General features: G+C 44.8%; 1 protein-coding gene across 2 annotated transcripts in view; it reads left to right on the top strand.

The window, feature by feature from the left end:
* Nucleotides 1-17,778, top strand: part of COG5 (component of oligomeric golgi complex 5) — a 180,859-nt gene that overhangs the window by 161,203 nt on the left and 1,878 nt on the right. For both annotated transcript variants that reach the window (XM_072032652.1, XM_072032653.1), the window contains 4 exons: nt 24-261; nt 8,547-8,623; nt 9,119-9,245; nt 9,790-9,869. In XM_072032652.1, the coding sequence (XP_071888753.1) occupies nt 24-261; nt 8,547-8,623; nt 9,119-9,245; nt 9,790-9,869 (522 nt within the window). The remainder of the gene's footprint in view (nt 1-23; nt 262-8,546; nt 8,624-9,118; nt 9,246-9,789; nt 9,870-17,778) is intronic.

Genomic DNA, 17,778 nt, shown 5'->3' with positions numbered 1-17,778 from the left:
CCTTTTTTCTTCTTTTTTGGCAGATCATTATCCAGCTCAGGAAAACCAGATGTCCCTTGTTCTCTCTACATGAAAGAACTACAGGGTTTTATAGCAAGAGTAATGAGTGACTACTTCAGACATTTTGAGTGTTTAGACTTCGTCTTTGATAATACTGAAGCCATGGCTCAAAGAGCAATTGAACTTTTCATTCGCAATGCCAGTTTAATAAGGCCCCTTGGTGAAGGTGGGAAGATGCGGCTTGCGGCGGATTTCGCACAGGTACCCCTAATGCCAGCTTCTGCTTTTTGTTGTTGCTTCACTATGTTCTCTGAAACATATCAATACTTTTACCCCCAGCAAAGTATAAACAGGCACCTGTGGAGATTGGTGCATTCCAGTTCCAAACATTTTCTCCGAGATGCTGATTCCTGAGAAATGCACCACCAAGTAGTTGTCACCACAAAGCACATTCAAGGAGGTGTGACAGCTCCCCATCAAGTGACTGTTTCATTTATTTTCAGCTGCGTCTTGAAATATTATCCATCTTGTCTGACCTCTTCGGTACATCCATCATTTGCCACTGTTCATTCACTTCATTCTTTCTCTCTCTTGTAATGGAATAGAGTGTCGTTTTCTTAATTGCTTTATATATCACGGTGCCAGCAGTGGTTAATCACTAGCTCACCTGCCTTGCAGAGGAAGAGACAAGCTAAAGAAATATTAATATCCTGTGGAAGAATTGCCCTTTCATTAATAGAAGGGCAGTTTTCCTGTGGGATTCTCTTCCTGACCTGACTCACCTGTCTCTCAGATTTACCCATATCTTTATACTGAACTAAAACACAAAACAAATCGCTAGATTGATATCCACTGTTTCTCCATGTTATCTGCTATATTTAAATTTAATTTGTCCATAGTAACACCGTGTGATTAACTTGCCAAAGAACACAGGCATCCTCTAAATTGGCCCAAAGAATACAGGTTATCCAAGTGGAAAAGGGAATTAGACACCAGTTGTCTGTGTATTGAGGGCTGCTTTTGGCTAGTAGGAGACTGAGGTAGGAGAGGAAGGCAGGGAGCGGAGGAATTACTATTCTCTTTCCTGGTCGTGGCTGCTTTGTATCTTTTGCCTTTAAGTACCCTGAAAAAAAGGTAAGAAAAAAAGTCTTTGTCAGGACATACATACAGATCAGGTTGCCTGACACTGTGTCAGCCCTTAGGCATCAAAAACCTTTCTGTGTGAGAACCAGCCCCTCTTTTCATGTTCCAGACTGGGACTTCAGCTGTCATAACAGGTATCAGGGCAATTCCATTTGGGGCATTTTGTTTGGTTATGGGTGGTATTGAAAGGATCAACTCCAGCTCTTTCAGCTTTCAGGATCTTACACAATTGTCATTTTTTAACAGTGGGCTAAACCATGCAACAGCCTTCTACTGATTACTCCTGGGTAGAGTTTTTGCATTCATTACTCAAAAGCAGCAGACCAGCCTTTAACCAAAGAATTTACAGGGAAGTGTTCAATTGAGTTCAGTGGGAAGGCTCTGTTCCCTTTGCTATTTTGAAGACAATGGTGTAAAATAGAAAAAAAGGACACTTGACTCCTCCTCTGGAAGGAATATAAATAATTTTTGTAATTTATGCTGCAGTGCTAAAGTAAGTCGTATAAATTTGGGAAATATCCTTACCTAATTCTACAGTTCAGAGCATCTGATCTAAGCACCTATTATTATAATACTAAAAATATCACTCGTTTATCTTTTTAAACACATATTTTTCTCGTTCTGACACAGGTTGCCTTTTAAGTAAGAAATGAAGGTATGTTTTCATCAGAGTGTAGGGGGATTGCATGTTCTTCCCCCTTGCTGAGTGTAACTCCTGATCGGACAGCTGAGTGAAGATAAATTTTTGATTTTTCTTTTGTATTGAGGAAGGAAAAAAAAAAGGTTCTGAACTCATTCTTGTCTCCTGCCTTTGACAGTTGCTGCTTCTGGGGGCTTCCTTGTGTTTTTCTCATTTTCACATCGCATAACATGCTTGGTTTATTTAAAAGTGGCCTTATACAAGAACTGACTGGGTCCACTCACTCTGTACCTTCAGGTATCTCTGCACAGAGCTCCCTGGGGCATCCCAGGCTGTGCAGGGATTTTTTAGAGTCCAGAATGGCCTGGGATTGCTCAGGATAACAGAAAATAGACTAAGTGTATTGCATTTGAAGGCTGCCTTATGTCCATGTTTTCTGGGGTGTGTCTCCTCCTCCCCAAAATCCATGAGTTTTGGAGAACATGTAAACCAGTGCCAGCTGCCAGGTCGCCCTGCTGGGGAGGGTGTAGCTTTGTCCTAGGCACGTTTTCTGTGTGCTCAGCCTGAATTGTGGCTGCAATCCAGCACGGGAGTCAGTTCGCTTCCATGCTGTTGTTGGTGTGGTGCTTGCCTTTGTCGAGGAGATGGCTGGATTCCTCCCAAGGGAAGGGGAGCTCACTGCTGCCCTGGGCTGAGGAATTCAGCTGGGTTTCTGACTTGATGGGAAGGACAGCTTTCCCAAGCAGCCCTAAATGCTGCGTGCAGAGTACTTTCTGGCCCAGAAAGGCACTGTGTTGCTGGACAGACGCCAGAGCTGAGGGAAAGAACCTGCCTGGAAAGACACTGTGTGTGTAGGAGGAGGTTTGTTTATAAAATGCTTTAGCTTGTACTCTGTCTTGTAGAGTCATCTTGAATTTTCTGTACTGAAAAGGGGTTACATTATCAGGCTTCAAACTGTCTTTTGAGATTTAAAAACCTTTTTTGGTGTTCTGGGATTACTTGCAAGCAGAAGACTTGGGCAGATCTATCCAGCTTTGGTCAACTTGAAGTCCTATTATAAACATTTATGTTGCAAGTCAAATAATTTTGGATTGCATCAGATTTTGGGCATCTTATTAGATGTTCTTACCACATTTCTTCCAGGTCACTTAGAGATACAGTTGCCTCTTACTTAGCAGAATTACTTTGGCTGACAGCCAGATGTGACCTTTTTTTGCACCACGGGCTCGTTTTACTGATAAGTTGCCTCAAAACAACAGGTATCTATACACAGAAGAGGGAAAACAGAGGCTTCAAGCTTTCTTCATTCAGAACTGGGTCCGGTGAAGTGCATAACAGATCCAATTTTCTCGAGTAAGGCTCAGCTGCTTACACAGTTGGGAATTACTGCTGTAATTCTGTTGAACCCGCACCCTCTGTCTGATCCTGTTTGCACAGCCTCAGTATTGCCTTTTGCTATCTTAGGCATTACAGATATTTCAGCAGTAAGACCAGTTGTCTGCTAGTTTGGCGGCCGTAAAATAGGTACGATAGGCATGAAATATGCCAGAATATCAGGATTTCATGAAGATCAGTGCTTACAGGAACACAGAAGCTTTTTAAGCCCTAGGAAATGTCTGCAATGCTGCAAGCTTATTATCACATACTGTGCTGTTTCTTGGGACTCTCATTGTTGAAATACTTCCAGTGTACAGGCTGAATTCACCTCTACTCATGCTCGCAGCTTTTATACAGGCAATTGGACAAGATTACTTTCCAGTTCAGTCCCACAAATTCCTGGATCAGGTTGTTTTCATTTGTTTTTGTATTTTTAAGATGATCACGATTCAATATTCATGTATGTAATACTAAATTTCACTTTCAAATTCAGTTCTAGTCAGACTGGAAAAAATGTTCTGCTGGAGGCAAGCAAGCAAGCCCTGATGGTTTTTCATTTCTGTTTCTGGGGAGTACCAGTTCTTCTCCAGAGGACCCTTTAGCTTGTTTGGTATTCAGAGTTGCTACAGCACTTACACTGAGGCATGCCCTGGGATTTGTGGCTGGTAGTTCAGGCCTTCTTAAAGCCTGGTAGAATTTCTGGACAGTGCAGCCAAGGAAGAGATATAAACACAGTAAACTGAGACTTTTATGTAGAAGAAATGGGGATTCTACAGTAATATTTGGCATGAAAATTAGTACTCTGCTACATACACTTTGTAAACTGATATAGGAAAATGGCTGTTTATTAATAGTAATTACAAATTACAACTACATTGAAATCAACTAGTCTAGATGTTCAAAGACTAAGTTGTCCTTAGGCTTCATGTGTGAAAGCATGATGTGATTTCCCATCTTGTGCAATCCACGGCACAGGTTTGCGTGCTGTGTTTGCAGTGACATGGAAAGCTGGAGCCACTGCCTCTGCCACGAACCCCGTGTCTTGTCATGACTGGTTATTTTCAGCCATTGTCGAGTGGCTGAAAATATTTTTATTGGTCCTGCTTGAGTTAATACCATGCTGTATATAGCTTCGGATGTTTCTTATCTAGGTGTGACCTGAGGGTTTTTTTAGTCGTCTTTCAGTACTGTGGTCGAACTGTTTTGATGGGGCATAGTTAACACTGCCACCAGCTCTTCAAGTTTTTGTCAATATGTTACTGAAAAATGTTTTGGCATTACTGAATTTTCCTAGAAAAATGTTTTTACCGTAGAAGTTGACTACACTAAATTCTAACATAGACATAATGTTCCTGTTGCTGGTTAGCTTATGGTCAGAATCTTTTCCTGATTTAATATGCATTAAAAAAGCAAGGATAATAATCTTACATTTTTTTTAAATGTAAATAGGTTTGCTCCTTTGATCAAGCAAGGTAATACAACTAAAATTTTTTTTTAATAATTTTTCATAAGATACTCTTCTTTTTAGATTCTTAACAGAGAAGTAAGGGAAGCAGGAAGTTGTAATCACAGTCGTAGTCACAAGGGCAAAAGCTACTAAGGATAAAATGGACTTAATGTTTAATGCCAACTATCCTGCCAGAAGGAGGAAACTATTTTCTTATGTGCAATATTTTGGAGGTATTGCAGCTGAAGGATTTACTTAAACATCAGCCGTTTTGGGATTGCTGCACGGTGGAGAAATCAAATTCCACATCCCTTCAAGGCCAGCTTCTTTCATACAATAATTCACTCTTCTGCTCCCTCGCTTGTTAAAGCTTTCTCTCCTGCTGAATGGCTAGAAAAAAAGCATTTCGAGCTAACATTTAAAAACTTGGAATTCATCTTGGCCAGGAGGAAATATAATTGCTAAAAATTTAATGCTAAGATTTTCCAACTGAAAAAACAGCTTTTTGGTAACGAGGGATCTTAAAAATGCCACAATAGGCACAAAACAATAACTTCACTGTGGGGTTTTTCAAAGCACCCTTCAATCTACATGCATTATCTGTATCTGGACTACGTATTAACTTCACCCTTGGGTTGCTGAACATAATCCGATTAGAGAAGCCAGCCATGTGATGGATTTTTTTACAATATGGCTAGCCAGTGAATAGTTCAACAGATAATTGACCAACTAGCCGTGGGCTATGACAGGGTCATAGGAGAAGAAAAGCTAACATAGCCTTTTTAGGCCTAGAGAGCAGGAATCATGGAGAAGAGGAATATGTTCTGTATAGGAGTTGGGCGAGAGCCTGCCCTTCTGTTCTGCGAAGCATAACAAAATAACATGAATAAATCATGGAAAAGCAATGGGTTTGGAACAAAGTTAGCGGAAATGAGGCAGTCTTGAGGCCTTCTTCCATTCTAGCTCTCCCTTTTCAATGTGCACATGCACTTGTTATTGCTTCTCCTCCAACAGGTCCCGAGGTGCTGTGATAACGATCATCTCACGTTAGTCGTGGTCACACATTATTCCTGGGACACTTCATTTCTTACTGAATTTAACCTGCACATACAATTTTTCAAATATGTGATTTGGGGAGAGAAATTTGGAAAGGAAACAAAAAATGCAACTCATCTTTACGTATGTAAAGCCCATTGAATGTGGATGTATGAAGGGCCTCACACACACCCCTGGTACAAGTACTGGCTCGCAGACAGCCAAAAGCAGCACTTGACCTGGCAAAGCTCACCGAAATGCTTTGGAAGCTGGAGTTACATCTCACAACAAAAGCTGTTGCAGCAGAACCACACTGCATGACTCAACACTCGATGCAGCTTCAGGTGATGACAGGTGGCAGAATGACACAGCGACGTGTGCTCTGGCTTCTTGCAGCACCATAAAACCAGCAGCCGTGCCCAGAGCCTCCTGAGCCAGCGGTGCCACCCAGCGTGGTGCTCGGCGGAGGCACAAAACCTCCACAGAGGGCCTGCAGAAGGGACTGCAGCAGCAGAAAGATCCTGTGGCATCTCGTTATATCGTTGGATCTGGACAAATAGCTAAAATACAAGTAAAAAACACAATCTTTGTTGTTACATGAAGTATAGTTTTTATCGGAGGGATTGGATTATAGCACATAGCCGACTAGTGTTGTAAATTAAAACACACACAAAAAAAAAACAGTTTCTGTGGTTTATGTGCATTTTTACCACATCAGCTTTCACTCATTCCCACTCTTCGTGAGTCAATTTGAGATGGTATAGTATGCTGCAAAGCTTAAAAACATTTTTTTTTCCCTTTGGCAACTAGTACTTCACGAATCAACCATCTGCTGCCATTAAATTTATCTAGCTCTAGCAATACTAATAATTCCCTACCGTGAATAAAGGTTGAAGACAAAGTAACAGAATTTTCTGAAGGAAATTTTATTCTTTAGTATTTAAGACTGAAAATGTTAATTTATGGAAACCACTAAATATATTCAAGAGAAATCAGTGAAATTTGTTTTAATAAGGAACTGGTTAAGCTGTAGAAGGTTTCACTTACGTCTCATTACATCATGTTATGTTTCAGGAGAGAAACGATCATTTAAAACTTATTAAGCAGAATTATATTCTGCTGTGCTGGGATCTCTTTCTCCTCCTGGGTACAGTTTGATCCGTGCTTCTCTGTTTCCACGAGTCAGAGCGGCATTTTGTTGCCTATTATCAAATTCTCTAAGGCACCTACAAGGATTATCTTCTCCCAAGTTCTTTGCAGCTACAAGCCCACAGCTCCCAGCTGCACAGGGACACTGGTTTCTGGAGGATCCCAGTTACTTCCAGCTGCCCCTAGCTAATACTGATGCCTGAAAAGAAGCTCTGAAGAAATCGTTTGTCGTTCAAGGTCTTGTATCATGATGCAGTGAATCCTACTTAATAAACTCCTCTTTTCGGCCACTTGCTCCTGCTCCTGTGCAGCAGGCTGGCCTCTTGGCTCCTGTAGGTGCTCAGAAGTGTCCCAAGAGACCTGGGGAAACAACCCTGAGCCTGTGCTGAGCTTGTGCTGAGCTTCATCGCTATGTTGGAGCTGGGGCAGCTCCCTGCAGAAATCCCAGGGAGAAGCTGCCTGTCCTGTGAACATGCACTCCCCATCGCCTGCCCTGTCTGAGAAGAGGCTGCAGCTGGAAGGAATAACAGTATTAAAGGCTTCACCCTAAACACTGTATTATTAGAAGTGCTCTAACACTAGTTCAGCAATGTTACTTAAATGGGAAGCTGTTTGTATGGTGGTTTTCATCTGGTTACTTATTTTAGCTCTGATCCTTTGAAACATCTTAATTGTGCATTGTGTGGAAATCAGTCTGAATGCTTTTCCAAACTGGGGATTTAAAAAAATCTACACCAAGAACAAAATTTGCCTCCCTCTGTTGACTGACACTTCAGGAACGAAAAAAATAAAGACTTAATCCACGTCTGGATGTAATGACTTTACCGAAGCTTTTTATTTTTGAACGGTGTTGTTTGTATTCTTGTGTGTGTTGACTGCATTTTTGCCATGTAATGGTACCGAAGGGTTCAGTCGGGGATCTGGAGGTGAAATTGCTCTTTCTCACTTTTGTGTCTTCGCTGGTAATGGAGATTCTGTGACAGGAATTGAGTCTCACGTGAATGACACAAAAACCGAGCTGGGTCTGGCTCTTGTTCGGCAAGGCAGGTGAACTCCTTTGTGCTTAAAGAACACAAAGAGTTTAAAATTGCTTGTTTTTAAAGATGGATTCTGTAACTCAGAGACTGAACAGGGAGCAAACAGTTGAGCAAGAAAATAATGCTCTTACGGATGCTCTTTTGTCTGGTTCCATACGACCCTGTGGCAATAGGTCCCAGCTGCCTGCCAGTCTATGTGGGTTTTGGGCTCTTGAATTTGGGGCCGAGGATTCAAGAATGAACTACTTCAATCTCATCCTTCACCAAAGGAAAGGGTGCCCGGCTGAAATATGTGTGCGCTTCTGCTGGTTTTGTAATGGTTTGAGGAAACCTGCCTCGATTTGCTCTCTTCCCATTCTGAGCTCAGGCTATTTGGGACCCTGACCTAAGTGCTTTATCTGGAAACTCATCGCTGGCAGAATGAATGTGCTCAGGCAAAGACGTAGTTGCAGCAAGCTCATGAGAGCCCATCCTGTTCTCATCCAGGGAGAAGAGCTGTTGTTTGTCATGGGGCGCTTACCGTGTTGCCAAAAATGAGCTGAAGTCCTGGCCTGGGCAGTGCGGTATGAAAGAAAGCTTCTTGTCTCAAAAGCAGCCACCAGCAACAAACTGATGAATTGGCCTGCAAGCCTGGGTTATTATTTAAAGGCAGACTACTTAATGCTGAGTTTTAGATTTGAGGACAATCTAACTCAAATTAAAATGTTTGTTTTTATAGATGGAGTTAGCAGTAGCACCGCTGTGTCGGCGAGTCTCTGACCTGGGAAAATCCTACAGGCAGCTGAGGTCATTCAGGTGAGTTGCAGCAGCTAACAGCTGGTGATAGGACCAAGCTGTGTTTCAAAACTGACTCAGTACCTTTTGCCTGTTCTGATTGAACTGAGAGCTTTTTTGGCAACACCCACAAGCGAAGCAGAAATATGTTGAAGTTCTTCTAAATTTTGAGCAGCGTGTAACTATGATTTAAAAGTCTTTGTCATGCAAATGATGGCCAAATGGTAACGTTTTGTGTTGCTTTCAGTGCTGCTGCTTTATGACAGTGAGTTCTGTAGTTACCTTATGTGCTCTCACTGAAACACAAAATGTACAGTCCTGTGTTGTTTAATTAAAATACACAACTTCTGTAGATTTTTACAAACCGAACCTTTGTTGAAAACCTGAGATACAGACTAGTGGGAAAAAAACGAGGTGATTCTATCCTAACACAATATTGCCACCGTGTAGGTATTATTCTAATGCATAAGATAAGCTTTTTCTTCCTTTCACAAGAATATTGTTGCATTTTTCCAGACCGCTGCTGTTCCAGACCAGTGAGCATATTGCTAATAGCCCAGCTCTGGGAGAGGTTATTCCGTTCAGCATTATTCTTCAGTTCTTGTTCACGAGAGCACCACCGGAGTTAAAATCACCCTTCCAGGTAGTAAGATCAACCTGTCTTTGCTTAGCAGGTGTCCTAAGGAGGAACAAATGTTGCTGTTCACCCTCGTTATTTTAGTTAAAAAATATTCAAGCTCGTATTTTGTATGGCTTGATGGCTTTTGTTTTTATCGTGGTAAAGGTGTTATGGTCACTGATTTCATATTTTGATTGATTAACAGTATGAAAATAATAACCCGATTTTGAACGGGCTCTCAATTCCTTAATAGTCAGTTAGCTCGTAGAAGAAAATTGCGGTCTTGTCCCAGACTGCGAATTGCAGTCGGATGTAGGAAATCTAGATGCAAACCGCTGTCAGAACCGGGCAAACAGCTGATGTAGGAAATCATCGCTGAGCTCCCAAAATAACGGATTGGGCTGTTTCTGTTAAATTGTCTCTGATTTCTTAACTGATTCTGCATCGCCGCAGTGTTAAGCGTGCCTCTTATCGCCTTCACTTATTTCATCTTTGTTTCTGGAATTGTGTGTGTGCCCTTTTCTGCATTTCTGTGTAACTGGTATTTGTTTGTGTTTCCCCGTATCAGAGGGCTGAGTGGTCCATTGCCCGCTACTCCCAGTGGCTTGATGATCATCCATCTGAAAAGGACAGGCTTGCACTCATCCGGTAAGAATCATACTTCTTTCTTCTGTGCTTTAATGACAATTGAGCAATAGCTTATCTGGACACCTGGGCTTGTCTTGAAAAGTAGAGGAGTGCTGTTGGTGACTTACCATAAATACTGTTACCCTCTTCCCACTCGTGGGATGAGTTGCAAAATGGGAGAACAACAACACCTTCCTGTCCTGTATCCGAATCCTCCAGTGCCTTTGGAATGAGCACATAACGCGCTTCCAAAAGAAGGAAGCCACACACACAGTGATGGTCCAAGTTAACGCTGTATTTTAGCAAAAGTTTAGCCTCTCTCAGCTGTTGAAAAATCAAGGAAAGAGAGGCATTTAAAGCTTTAGCAATGAAAATGTAGCTAGGAATTTTAAAATGCAAGAGCTTTGTTTGTAACCCCTGTAATGTTGTTCTTCAGCAACCAGCTGGGGATCTTTAGGAAGTGGTAATTATGTCAGATTTTTTTAAATCTTACTAGGGTGGATAACTTTATAGGTAAATACTATTTTGGGTCTTAAAATATTAGGTAAAGTTGTGGAGAGTTTTGTCTTTCAAGACAAATTTTATCTTTAAAATACGTTAGAAGGAACATCAGTGCTCTGTGAACGTTACAGAGCGAGCACATGGATCCTCTGGATGCAAGGCCTGGATGATCATTTCGCTCCTAATGGCCTAACATTTCCAGCCATCTTCTCCGTGTCCCGACCCAGCCTTGGTGTTACACACTTGAGTGGCTCAGGAGAGGTTGTCACACGGAGCTGTACCGGACTTGCTCAGCTCTGTCCTTGCATGGTTGTGGTCAGCTTTTACTGAGATTGTACAAGATGACTCAAATTCAGCCAGCAGTGGTTATATTTGAGAAAATAGACCACCATCTGTCTACGCTTCTAAAGCACACAGCCAAGAGGAGTCTGCTGTAATTATTTATGTATCTATGATTTATAGTTCTTGCAGCTGATAGCACGATACAGCCCAGTGTAATGCTTGGGCCAGTTACAGAAGTGCTGGCTGATCACCAGTAGGTGTCAGTGGGATTTATTTCTGGAATATTAAAATACAAACTGTGTCTCTTCACATGCGTATTAAAAGAGTATTTTTTGAAAATCATGCATGTCATTAGTTTAATTTGATTACAAAATTACAGGTTTCTTGAATCTCGAGCTATGGCATCTTTCATTACAGGGAATGGATAATGGGTATAGTGCTGATAGAGCTATATATGTAGCAGGTATTAATATTTTTATTGTAATCTCTGTCCTGACTGTCCTGGCAAAGCTGCTGATTTCAGATCCATTAGAGAAAGCCAGGAATGAAGATCTTATGAGAACTTACAGGATTTGGGTCTTTTCAATCCCTTTATACAAACCTGAGAATGCCGTCCTTAAACTATAGCACACGATTGTCTTTGCCTACAATTAAACTTCAGACTGATTCAGTTATCGGGCCTGCCGGTGGTCATGTTCAGACACTGACAAATTGTTCTGACCGTGGAGGTATTAACACACCTAAAGGAGGCTTTTAGGCAGGGAGAGCATCTTCCATTAGCCCAACTAGCGTAGTCGGAAAACTTTTCAGTTCAGAATCCCTTATTCATTTTGCATTAGATGCCTCTATAAAAATACTTCTGCTTTGTAATCCCAAGAGCAGGCTGCTGCAAGGTTCTCACTTGAGCATTTTTTGGTGGGACTGTGGTCTTTTTGCTTGGTGCCATGGAGGGTTTGGACACTTCTTGAACATCCTCACTTCCAGGGCATGGAGCAGGCGGCTTTGAAGAGCTGCCCTTCCCAAATGCCTCTCTCTGGAGCTCTCCAGGAGCTCTTCCCTGTTCCTGATCCACCATGGGGTGCTGTACCTCCTGCCTCTTCGCTGAGCTGCAGGAACGAACGTCCCTGGATGTGTCGAGCAGACAGCTTGAGACCAGTGGGCAGGGGTCTGCAGCGCAGGGGCTGGTAACCTGTGTTCCTTAATATTACATCAGAAGATTTCTGAGCTCTCCTGTACTTTGTGCCTCACGTGAACTTCTGTTGAACTGCAGGCGTCTTGCTGATCTCTCGAGTATTTTTATCACTCGCCCTCTCCAAGCCTTTGCTGACTGCGGTTGCTCAGCCCTGGCCCCTGCCTGCTTTGGGCTCTTGGATGGCTGCACGGCTTCAAGAAATGACCCTTAACGCCTGGTGCAGCCTCACAAATGGGAATTTTCTGCAGCTTCAGCCTGTAACAACTCTGCAATTCCTCCGGGGACCCACTTCTCAGATATTAACTCACGTGTTATCAGAATCTTTACAGCTTAATATTAAAGCTAACTGCGGCTTTCCTTCTGCTCGGCGGATCTCGAATGCCTGCTGTGCAGCACGGTGTTAATGCCGTGAATCAGGAGCACTCTGAGCATTTTTGTGCCCTTCTGCCTGCTGGTGTTCGGCGTGAGGGGTGGGATTTACCTGGCCAGGGATGTGTGAGCTCGCCTCCCGTTATAGCCAGCAGAGAACCCGGCACTGCCGGGGCTGATTCATCTCCTCCCGAAGCAGGTACTAAAATAGGGCAGCTGCGTTGTGTCCTGCGAGCTCCATTTGCTCTGCTCCGTGGAGGGGGAGCGGGCAGGAGCACGGGAGCCCTCTGGGGCAGCCGGCTGCCCTGTGGCACTGCCAGCCAGGTGAGGTGGCCGTGCTGCAGGCACAGTCCCAGGGCCTGGGATGGTGTTGAAGGGAGCACTTTGCAAGCAGCCAGGGTATTTCCCTGTGCTTTCTTCTGTCCCTTCTTTCCCTATTTAACTCAGCTTATCTCCCAAAAGAGAAACATTTCTGTTAAACATGGCAGTGCTTGGGCCAGCCTCAAGGACAGCTCATGGTAAGTTCTTCGAGCTCACCCCTTCCCATTGCAGCAAGCAGCAGAGTTCATTGCACAAGGAGCTGATATCCTGAGCAGCAACAATCACTGACCACTGACCTGGCAGGGTTGGGGACCACCCTGAAATCAGCACCTGGAGGCTGTTTCCAGCCCCGCTAGGCACAGAGGCACAATGGTTTTGCTGCAAACATCAGCACCAGGCTGCATTTCTGCTCCCATCAACACAAGGGGCAGCCGCTTCGTGTGGCTTTGCTCTCCCTGCAAAGGGGTGCGCCCACCCAGGTCCCTGGCCAGCACCTGCCTGTCCATAAAAGTGCTCAGGGGCAGTTATTTTCAGTCATTAAACACAAATCACAGTTCCACCAAGCTCTTCGGTAGGGAATTTCCAACAAGCAGCGATGTCGCTGTTGTGCTATAGGTGGTGCTGTCAGATTTTACTGTCTGGTTTTCCAGCAACTTGTGTAGTGCCCGATTAAACAGATCCTGTGCCAGACAGGTGTGCTCTCACACAGCTCGATTTCCACGTTCCTCTTCGACTTCACTCTGCAGAGCAAACAGGATTTTAACAGCACGCTCAGGAAAAGGCTGCCCCACTGACTGGGAGCGGGGTCTGCAGGGCCCCGCAGCAGCACCCAGCCAAAGGAAGGGCCCAGCCTCAGCCTTTGGAGCCCCAGGAGGGCAGCACCGTACTCACAACATGAATATAGTCACTAATTAATCAGAGTAATTCCAAATGATTCACATTAAGATCCCTTGAAGAGCCACAGCCCAAATCACATGTGGTTTTTTTCCCCCCTTTTGCTGTAGATGTAAATCTCCACGCGTTGAAATAACATTTTTAAAAAGAACTATCTGGGTCTTATATAATCAGCTTGTCCTGATTTCCAAGAAAGCTCATGTTTTTGCTCAAGCAAGTGAAGTAATTTAATAAGTGCTTTAAAATCCTTTTCCGTATGTGGGAGGGTATCTTAAACTTAGAGGGTTTTTTTTCCTTACTTCTTATGGCATTTTTAATGAAGCATTAATGTATGCAGAACAGCCCACCAAGCCTCCTTCCATAGCTCCCTTCTACAAACAATGTTTGTAATGTATACCAGGGCTCGTCTTTTAAAATAGAAACAGATTGCCGAGCAGGTTTTATGTCCTTTATTAGACTGGAAGATGCTGAATTTAGGGCATTATTTAGTCTAATCCCTTCAAGAGCGTGTTTTGTGTATTACATAAACAGGGTTTCTTCCATCTTCTTAAACATCAGTAATATAACTATAAATTCCATCTTTTTACATGAAAGCAGCTGCGATCTGTGCTGCAGACTTGGTGATACCGTTTCCACCCATGGTGCTGTTTATTTCCCATCATTACTTATGCACAAGCGTTTTTACAGTGTCCTCTGCAGGAGCAAGTCTCTCTCTTGCAACACAGATATTTTAACTGGGAAAATGATGCCTCTGAATCGGATGCTGTGCTGCCGGCTTAGTTTACAAAGGCTTGTTTGATGTAGGACCAGTAAAGTGTGCAAAAATAGCATCTAAAATATGCATCTCGGGCGTTAACGTTGCTATTAAACACATTTATCTCCGAAACGAGACGGCCATGCAGGCATCTCAGCAGCTTCAGCACAGCGTATTGCTGAAGGGTTTCCACCCCAGCCCCCTGAGCTGCCGTCTGGCCGTGTTGCAGCCAACACCGTGCTGTGCCCCGAGCACCCTCCTGCAGGGTTTGTGCTTCTGTGTGTCACAGTCCTGAAATCCCACTCAGGATTACCAGGTCAGGTAATCGTCTTCAGAGAAACTAAATTCCCATCCAAAATGTACGTCTGAAATCACCTCTGCTTGGTGACCATTTGTGTTGTTACCTTGCCCATCCTCTTCTTCCTTTGCACTTCTAAAGCTACCTCCCTGTTACTCCCTGGACTTTGAATACCCTTTCTCCCAGGATTTGTAATTTCTGCCGTTTCACTGCCCGGACCTTCCCTCAGCAGGGATCCTGTCCCTAAAGGGAAGGCCAGGCTTCCTGGCACATCGCCACCATGCCCTTGCCACGGGCAGTGATGCTGAGGAGTTTCCTGAGCTGCTGAGGGCCTGATGGTGGCTGATCAGGAGTTGTTCCAGGGTCACCAGGCAGGGAATGGAGCTCCAGGTTCCAGCCCCTCACTAGTTCTGAACTGCACTTCAGCTGCTCTACAGCATTTAAATACTTCTGCTGGAGATGCAAACAGGGGACATGGGGAAAATAGTGAACGCACGTAGTATCAGAGTACTGAGAAGGCTGTTTTCGTTATTTCATGTACAACTGTACAAGGTGTGTTTTAGGAAACTGCCTGAGAATTTACATCATGGTGTTGGAGTGGTAATTATTGTTTGGCTTTGGGTGGAAAAGAATTAGTTAAGATGTTCCTGCGCTGGTGATATCGATGAAGTTTGACTTTGTCTCTGAAACAAGGCAGCAAAGCCCCAGTAAAAGAGAAAGCCCAACAAGAGCTGATGAAGATGGGTTTCTGTCAGCTCTTTGTGTGCTGGGGAAGAAGAAGGGGCTGGGCAGCTCTGAGCCTGGCCCACCTCCAGAACCAATTCACAATCAGTTCCTTCAGCTGCTTTGTGAGTTACGCAGTGACAGCACCTGCCAGCGCTGCCGGTCATCCTGCCAGGTAAATCAGGTTCATTTCAGACAGGAAAGAGAAAAAAGGCCAAAGCTGCTGGAGGGGGTGACGGCAAGGCTCGCGCTGGTGTTTGGCACTTGGAGCAGCCCAAATCTCATCCCCGCCTGTTTGATCTGATGGGAGCAGCAATCTGGCTAAGGATTACGAAGGGCTGACAGTGAGTGGTTTTGGGCGTTGCTTTTAGGGTAGAGCTGCTTCTCCCTTTCTGCTGAAGTATCTGGTGATCTCTGTCATCTTTTTCAAGGTTTTTTTTTGAGCAAGGAGATAATCAAAGTCAGAAAGGGGCAGCAGTGTTACCATCTGGACAGCGATGCCATCCCACAGCTTCACCAAGAGGTGTCAGAGCTTTCTAAGTTAAGCAGGTCAATATGTTTTGTGTTTTTTTCCTATTTGCAGCTTTCGATGACTTCAAAACTATTTAGGACCAACAAACTTTGGGGAAATGTATCGAGGCAAAGACAGGGGCACTGGTGAGTGGGAGGGGAGGAAGATCTGCAAGATGAATAACTGACAGCTACAGCAAGAAAATTGTCACAGAAGTGTCTCAGCTTAAGTATAGGCGACTATTCCTTGTAGAAATTAAAATCTAACGTGTTCAATGATCCCTGCTGACCTGCGCTCTTGAGTGCTGACCTGAGCAGGACTGTGATACACGTCTGGCTCTTCTGCAGCATCTCCCTTCATCACGGTAGGATCCTTGAGCCTTCCCTGCCTGCATCTCCCATTGAGGCTGAGTTCAGCCTGCTCCTCATGTGCCCTGCCTGTTCCACCAGAGGCCCGGTGATCTTAAAAGCACTCAGCCTGCTGTCCCTTCCCCCTAATCTTGTCCTCTCGTTATTCAAAGCTTACCTGAGGACGTGGCTGATCTCTGGTCAGTCTGGCTGATGGCCTATGCTGGGAGCGAGGTGAGCTGCACGTGGAGCACTCGTGGGCTGCAGCTGGCGGTGCTGCAGTTGTTGCTGCTGTCCCTGTAGACCCTGCGATGCCCCAGGAGACCAGTGGGAAGGGCAGGCTGGAAGCTTTCAGGGAGCTGCCCAAGGGCAGAAAGCTTTATTTTAGCTAGGTAAAATATTCTTTCCTCACCTTTCTGATTGTGAAGGGGGTTAACTTTTCTCTTGGCGTATGCTATGTGCAAAAAAAAAAGCAAAGCAGCTCTTGAGAGTGTTGGTACTGACTGTGGACCAGGCAGTGGTAACTCAGTAGTAAGCTGTTAGTGCAGGTGAAGAGCCCTCAAGTGCATGCAGGCCAGCAGCAGGGCCTGGTTCTTCACTCAGTCACCGCAGCCTTCTGAAACCTCTCGACTCTCCAGTAATTCACTCCATCCTCTTTTTCCATCACCTCGGTCTTGGACAATGAGCTCTGGGCTTCAGCGCAGGGGACCTGCAGCCCAGCGGTTGCATCTGATGGGGCTGCAGGGGGTGGGGGCAGCGCCTTGTGCCCCGCTGCTTGCTTCATTCCCACCCCGTGCTCAGCAGCAGCCAGGCCGCCAGGCCCCAGGCTCCTTGTGCACACATTTGAACATTTGGCTCGCTCCCTGTGTGTCAGGCTCTGTAGTGTGACAGGCAGGGAGTTTGGCTGCAAATGTGAGCATTTGTGAGCCACTTGTGTGCACCCTGTGGCCGTGTGGCTCCCAAGTCCCCGCATGGCGCTGATGCGGGTGCAGCCCGCGGGGCCGGGCTCGCATCGCGCCCTTCGGCTACTCAGAACCCAAAGCTTGGACTCGTCTCTCCCCCAGACTGAGCACAGGCTCCTGGCTTCAGGAACGCAGCCCCGTTGTTGTTAAATGAAGACTAAAAAAAAAAATGTATTTCCTGCAAAGCTCTGATGTGGGTGATTTTGAATTTTCGCTCAGGCAGTTCAGATCCCTTGCAGGTTTAGTGATGCCGTCACTCAGATGCAATTTCACAGAATTTCTAGGTTGGAAGAGACCTCAAGATCATCGAGTCCAACCTCTAACCTAACACTAACAGTACCCCCTAAACCATATCCCTAAGTTCTACATCTAAACGTCTTTTGAAGACTTCCAGGGATGGTGACTCCACCACCTCCCTGGGCAGCCCGTTCCAGTGCCTCACAACCCTTTCAGTAAAGAAATTCTTCCTAACATCTAACCTAAAACTCCCCTGGCGTAACTTTAGCCCATTCCCCCTCGTCCTGTCACCAGGCACATGGGAGAACAGGCCAACCCCCACCTCGCTACAGCCTCCCTTAATGTACTTATACAGAGCAATAAGGTCACCCCTGAGCCTCCTCTTCTCTAGGCTGAACAAGCCCAGCTCCTTCAGCAATGGCACGTGTTGTGACCCCACTTCATCCTACCTCCTCTACCATTCTCCTCCATTTGCCAGGTTTTCTGGGCTCACGTGTAACTTCCCACTGCGGTAGGCTCGTACAGGATATGAGACTCTC

This window comes from Anas platyrhynchos, chromosome 1 (genome assembly GCF_047663525.1).
Source record: "Anas platyrhynchos isolate ZD024472 breed Pekin duck chromosome 1, IASCAAS_PekinDuck_T2T, whole genome shotgun sequence".
NCBI lineage: Eukaryota > Metazoa > Chordata > Aves > Anseriformes > Anatidae > Anas > Anas platyrhynchos.
Note: the sequence above shows the minus strand (reverse complement) of the source record. Positions and strands in the feature narration are given on the sequence as shown.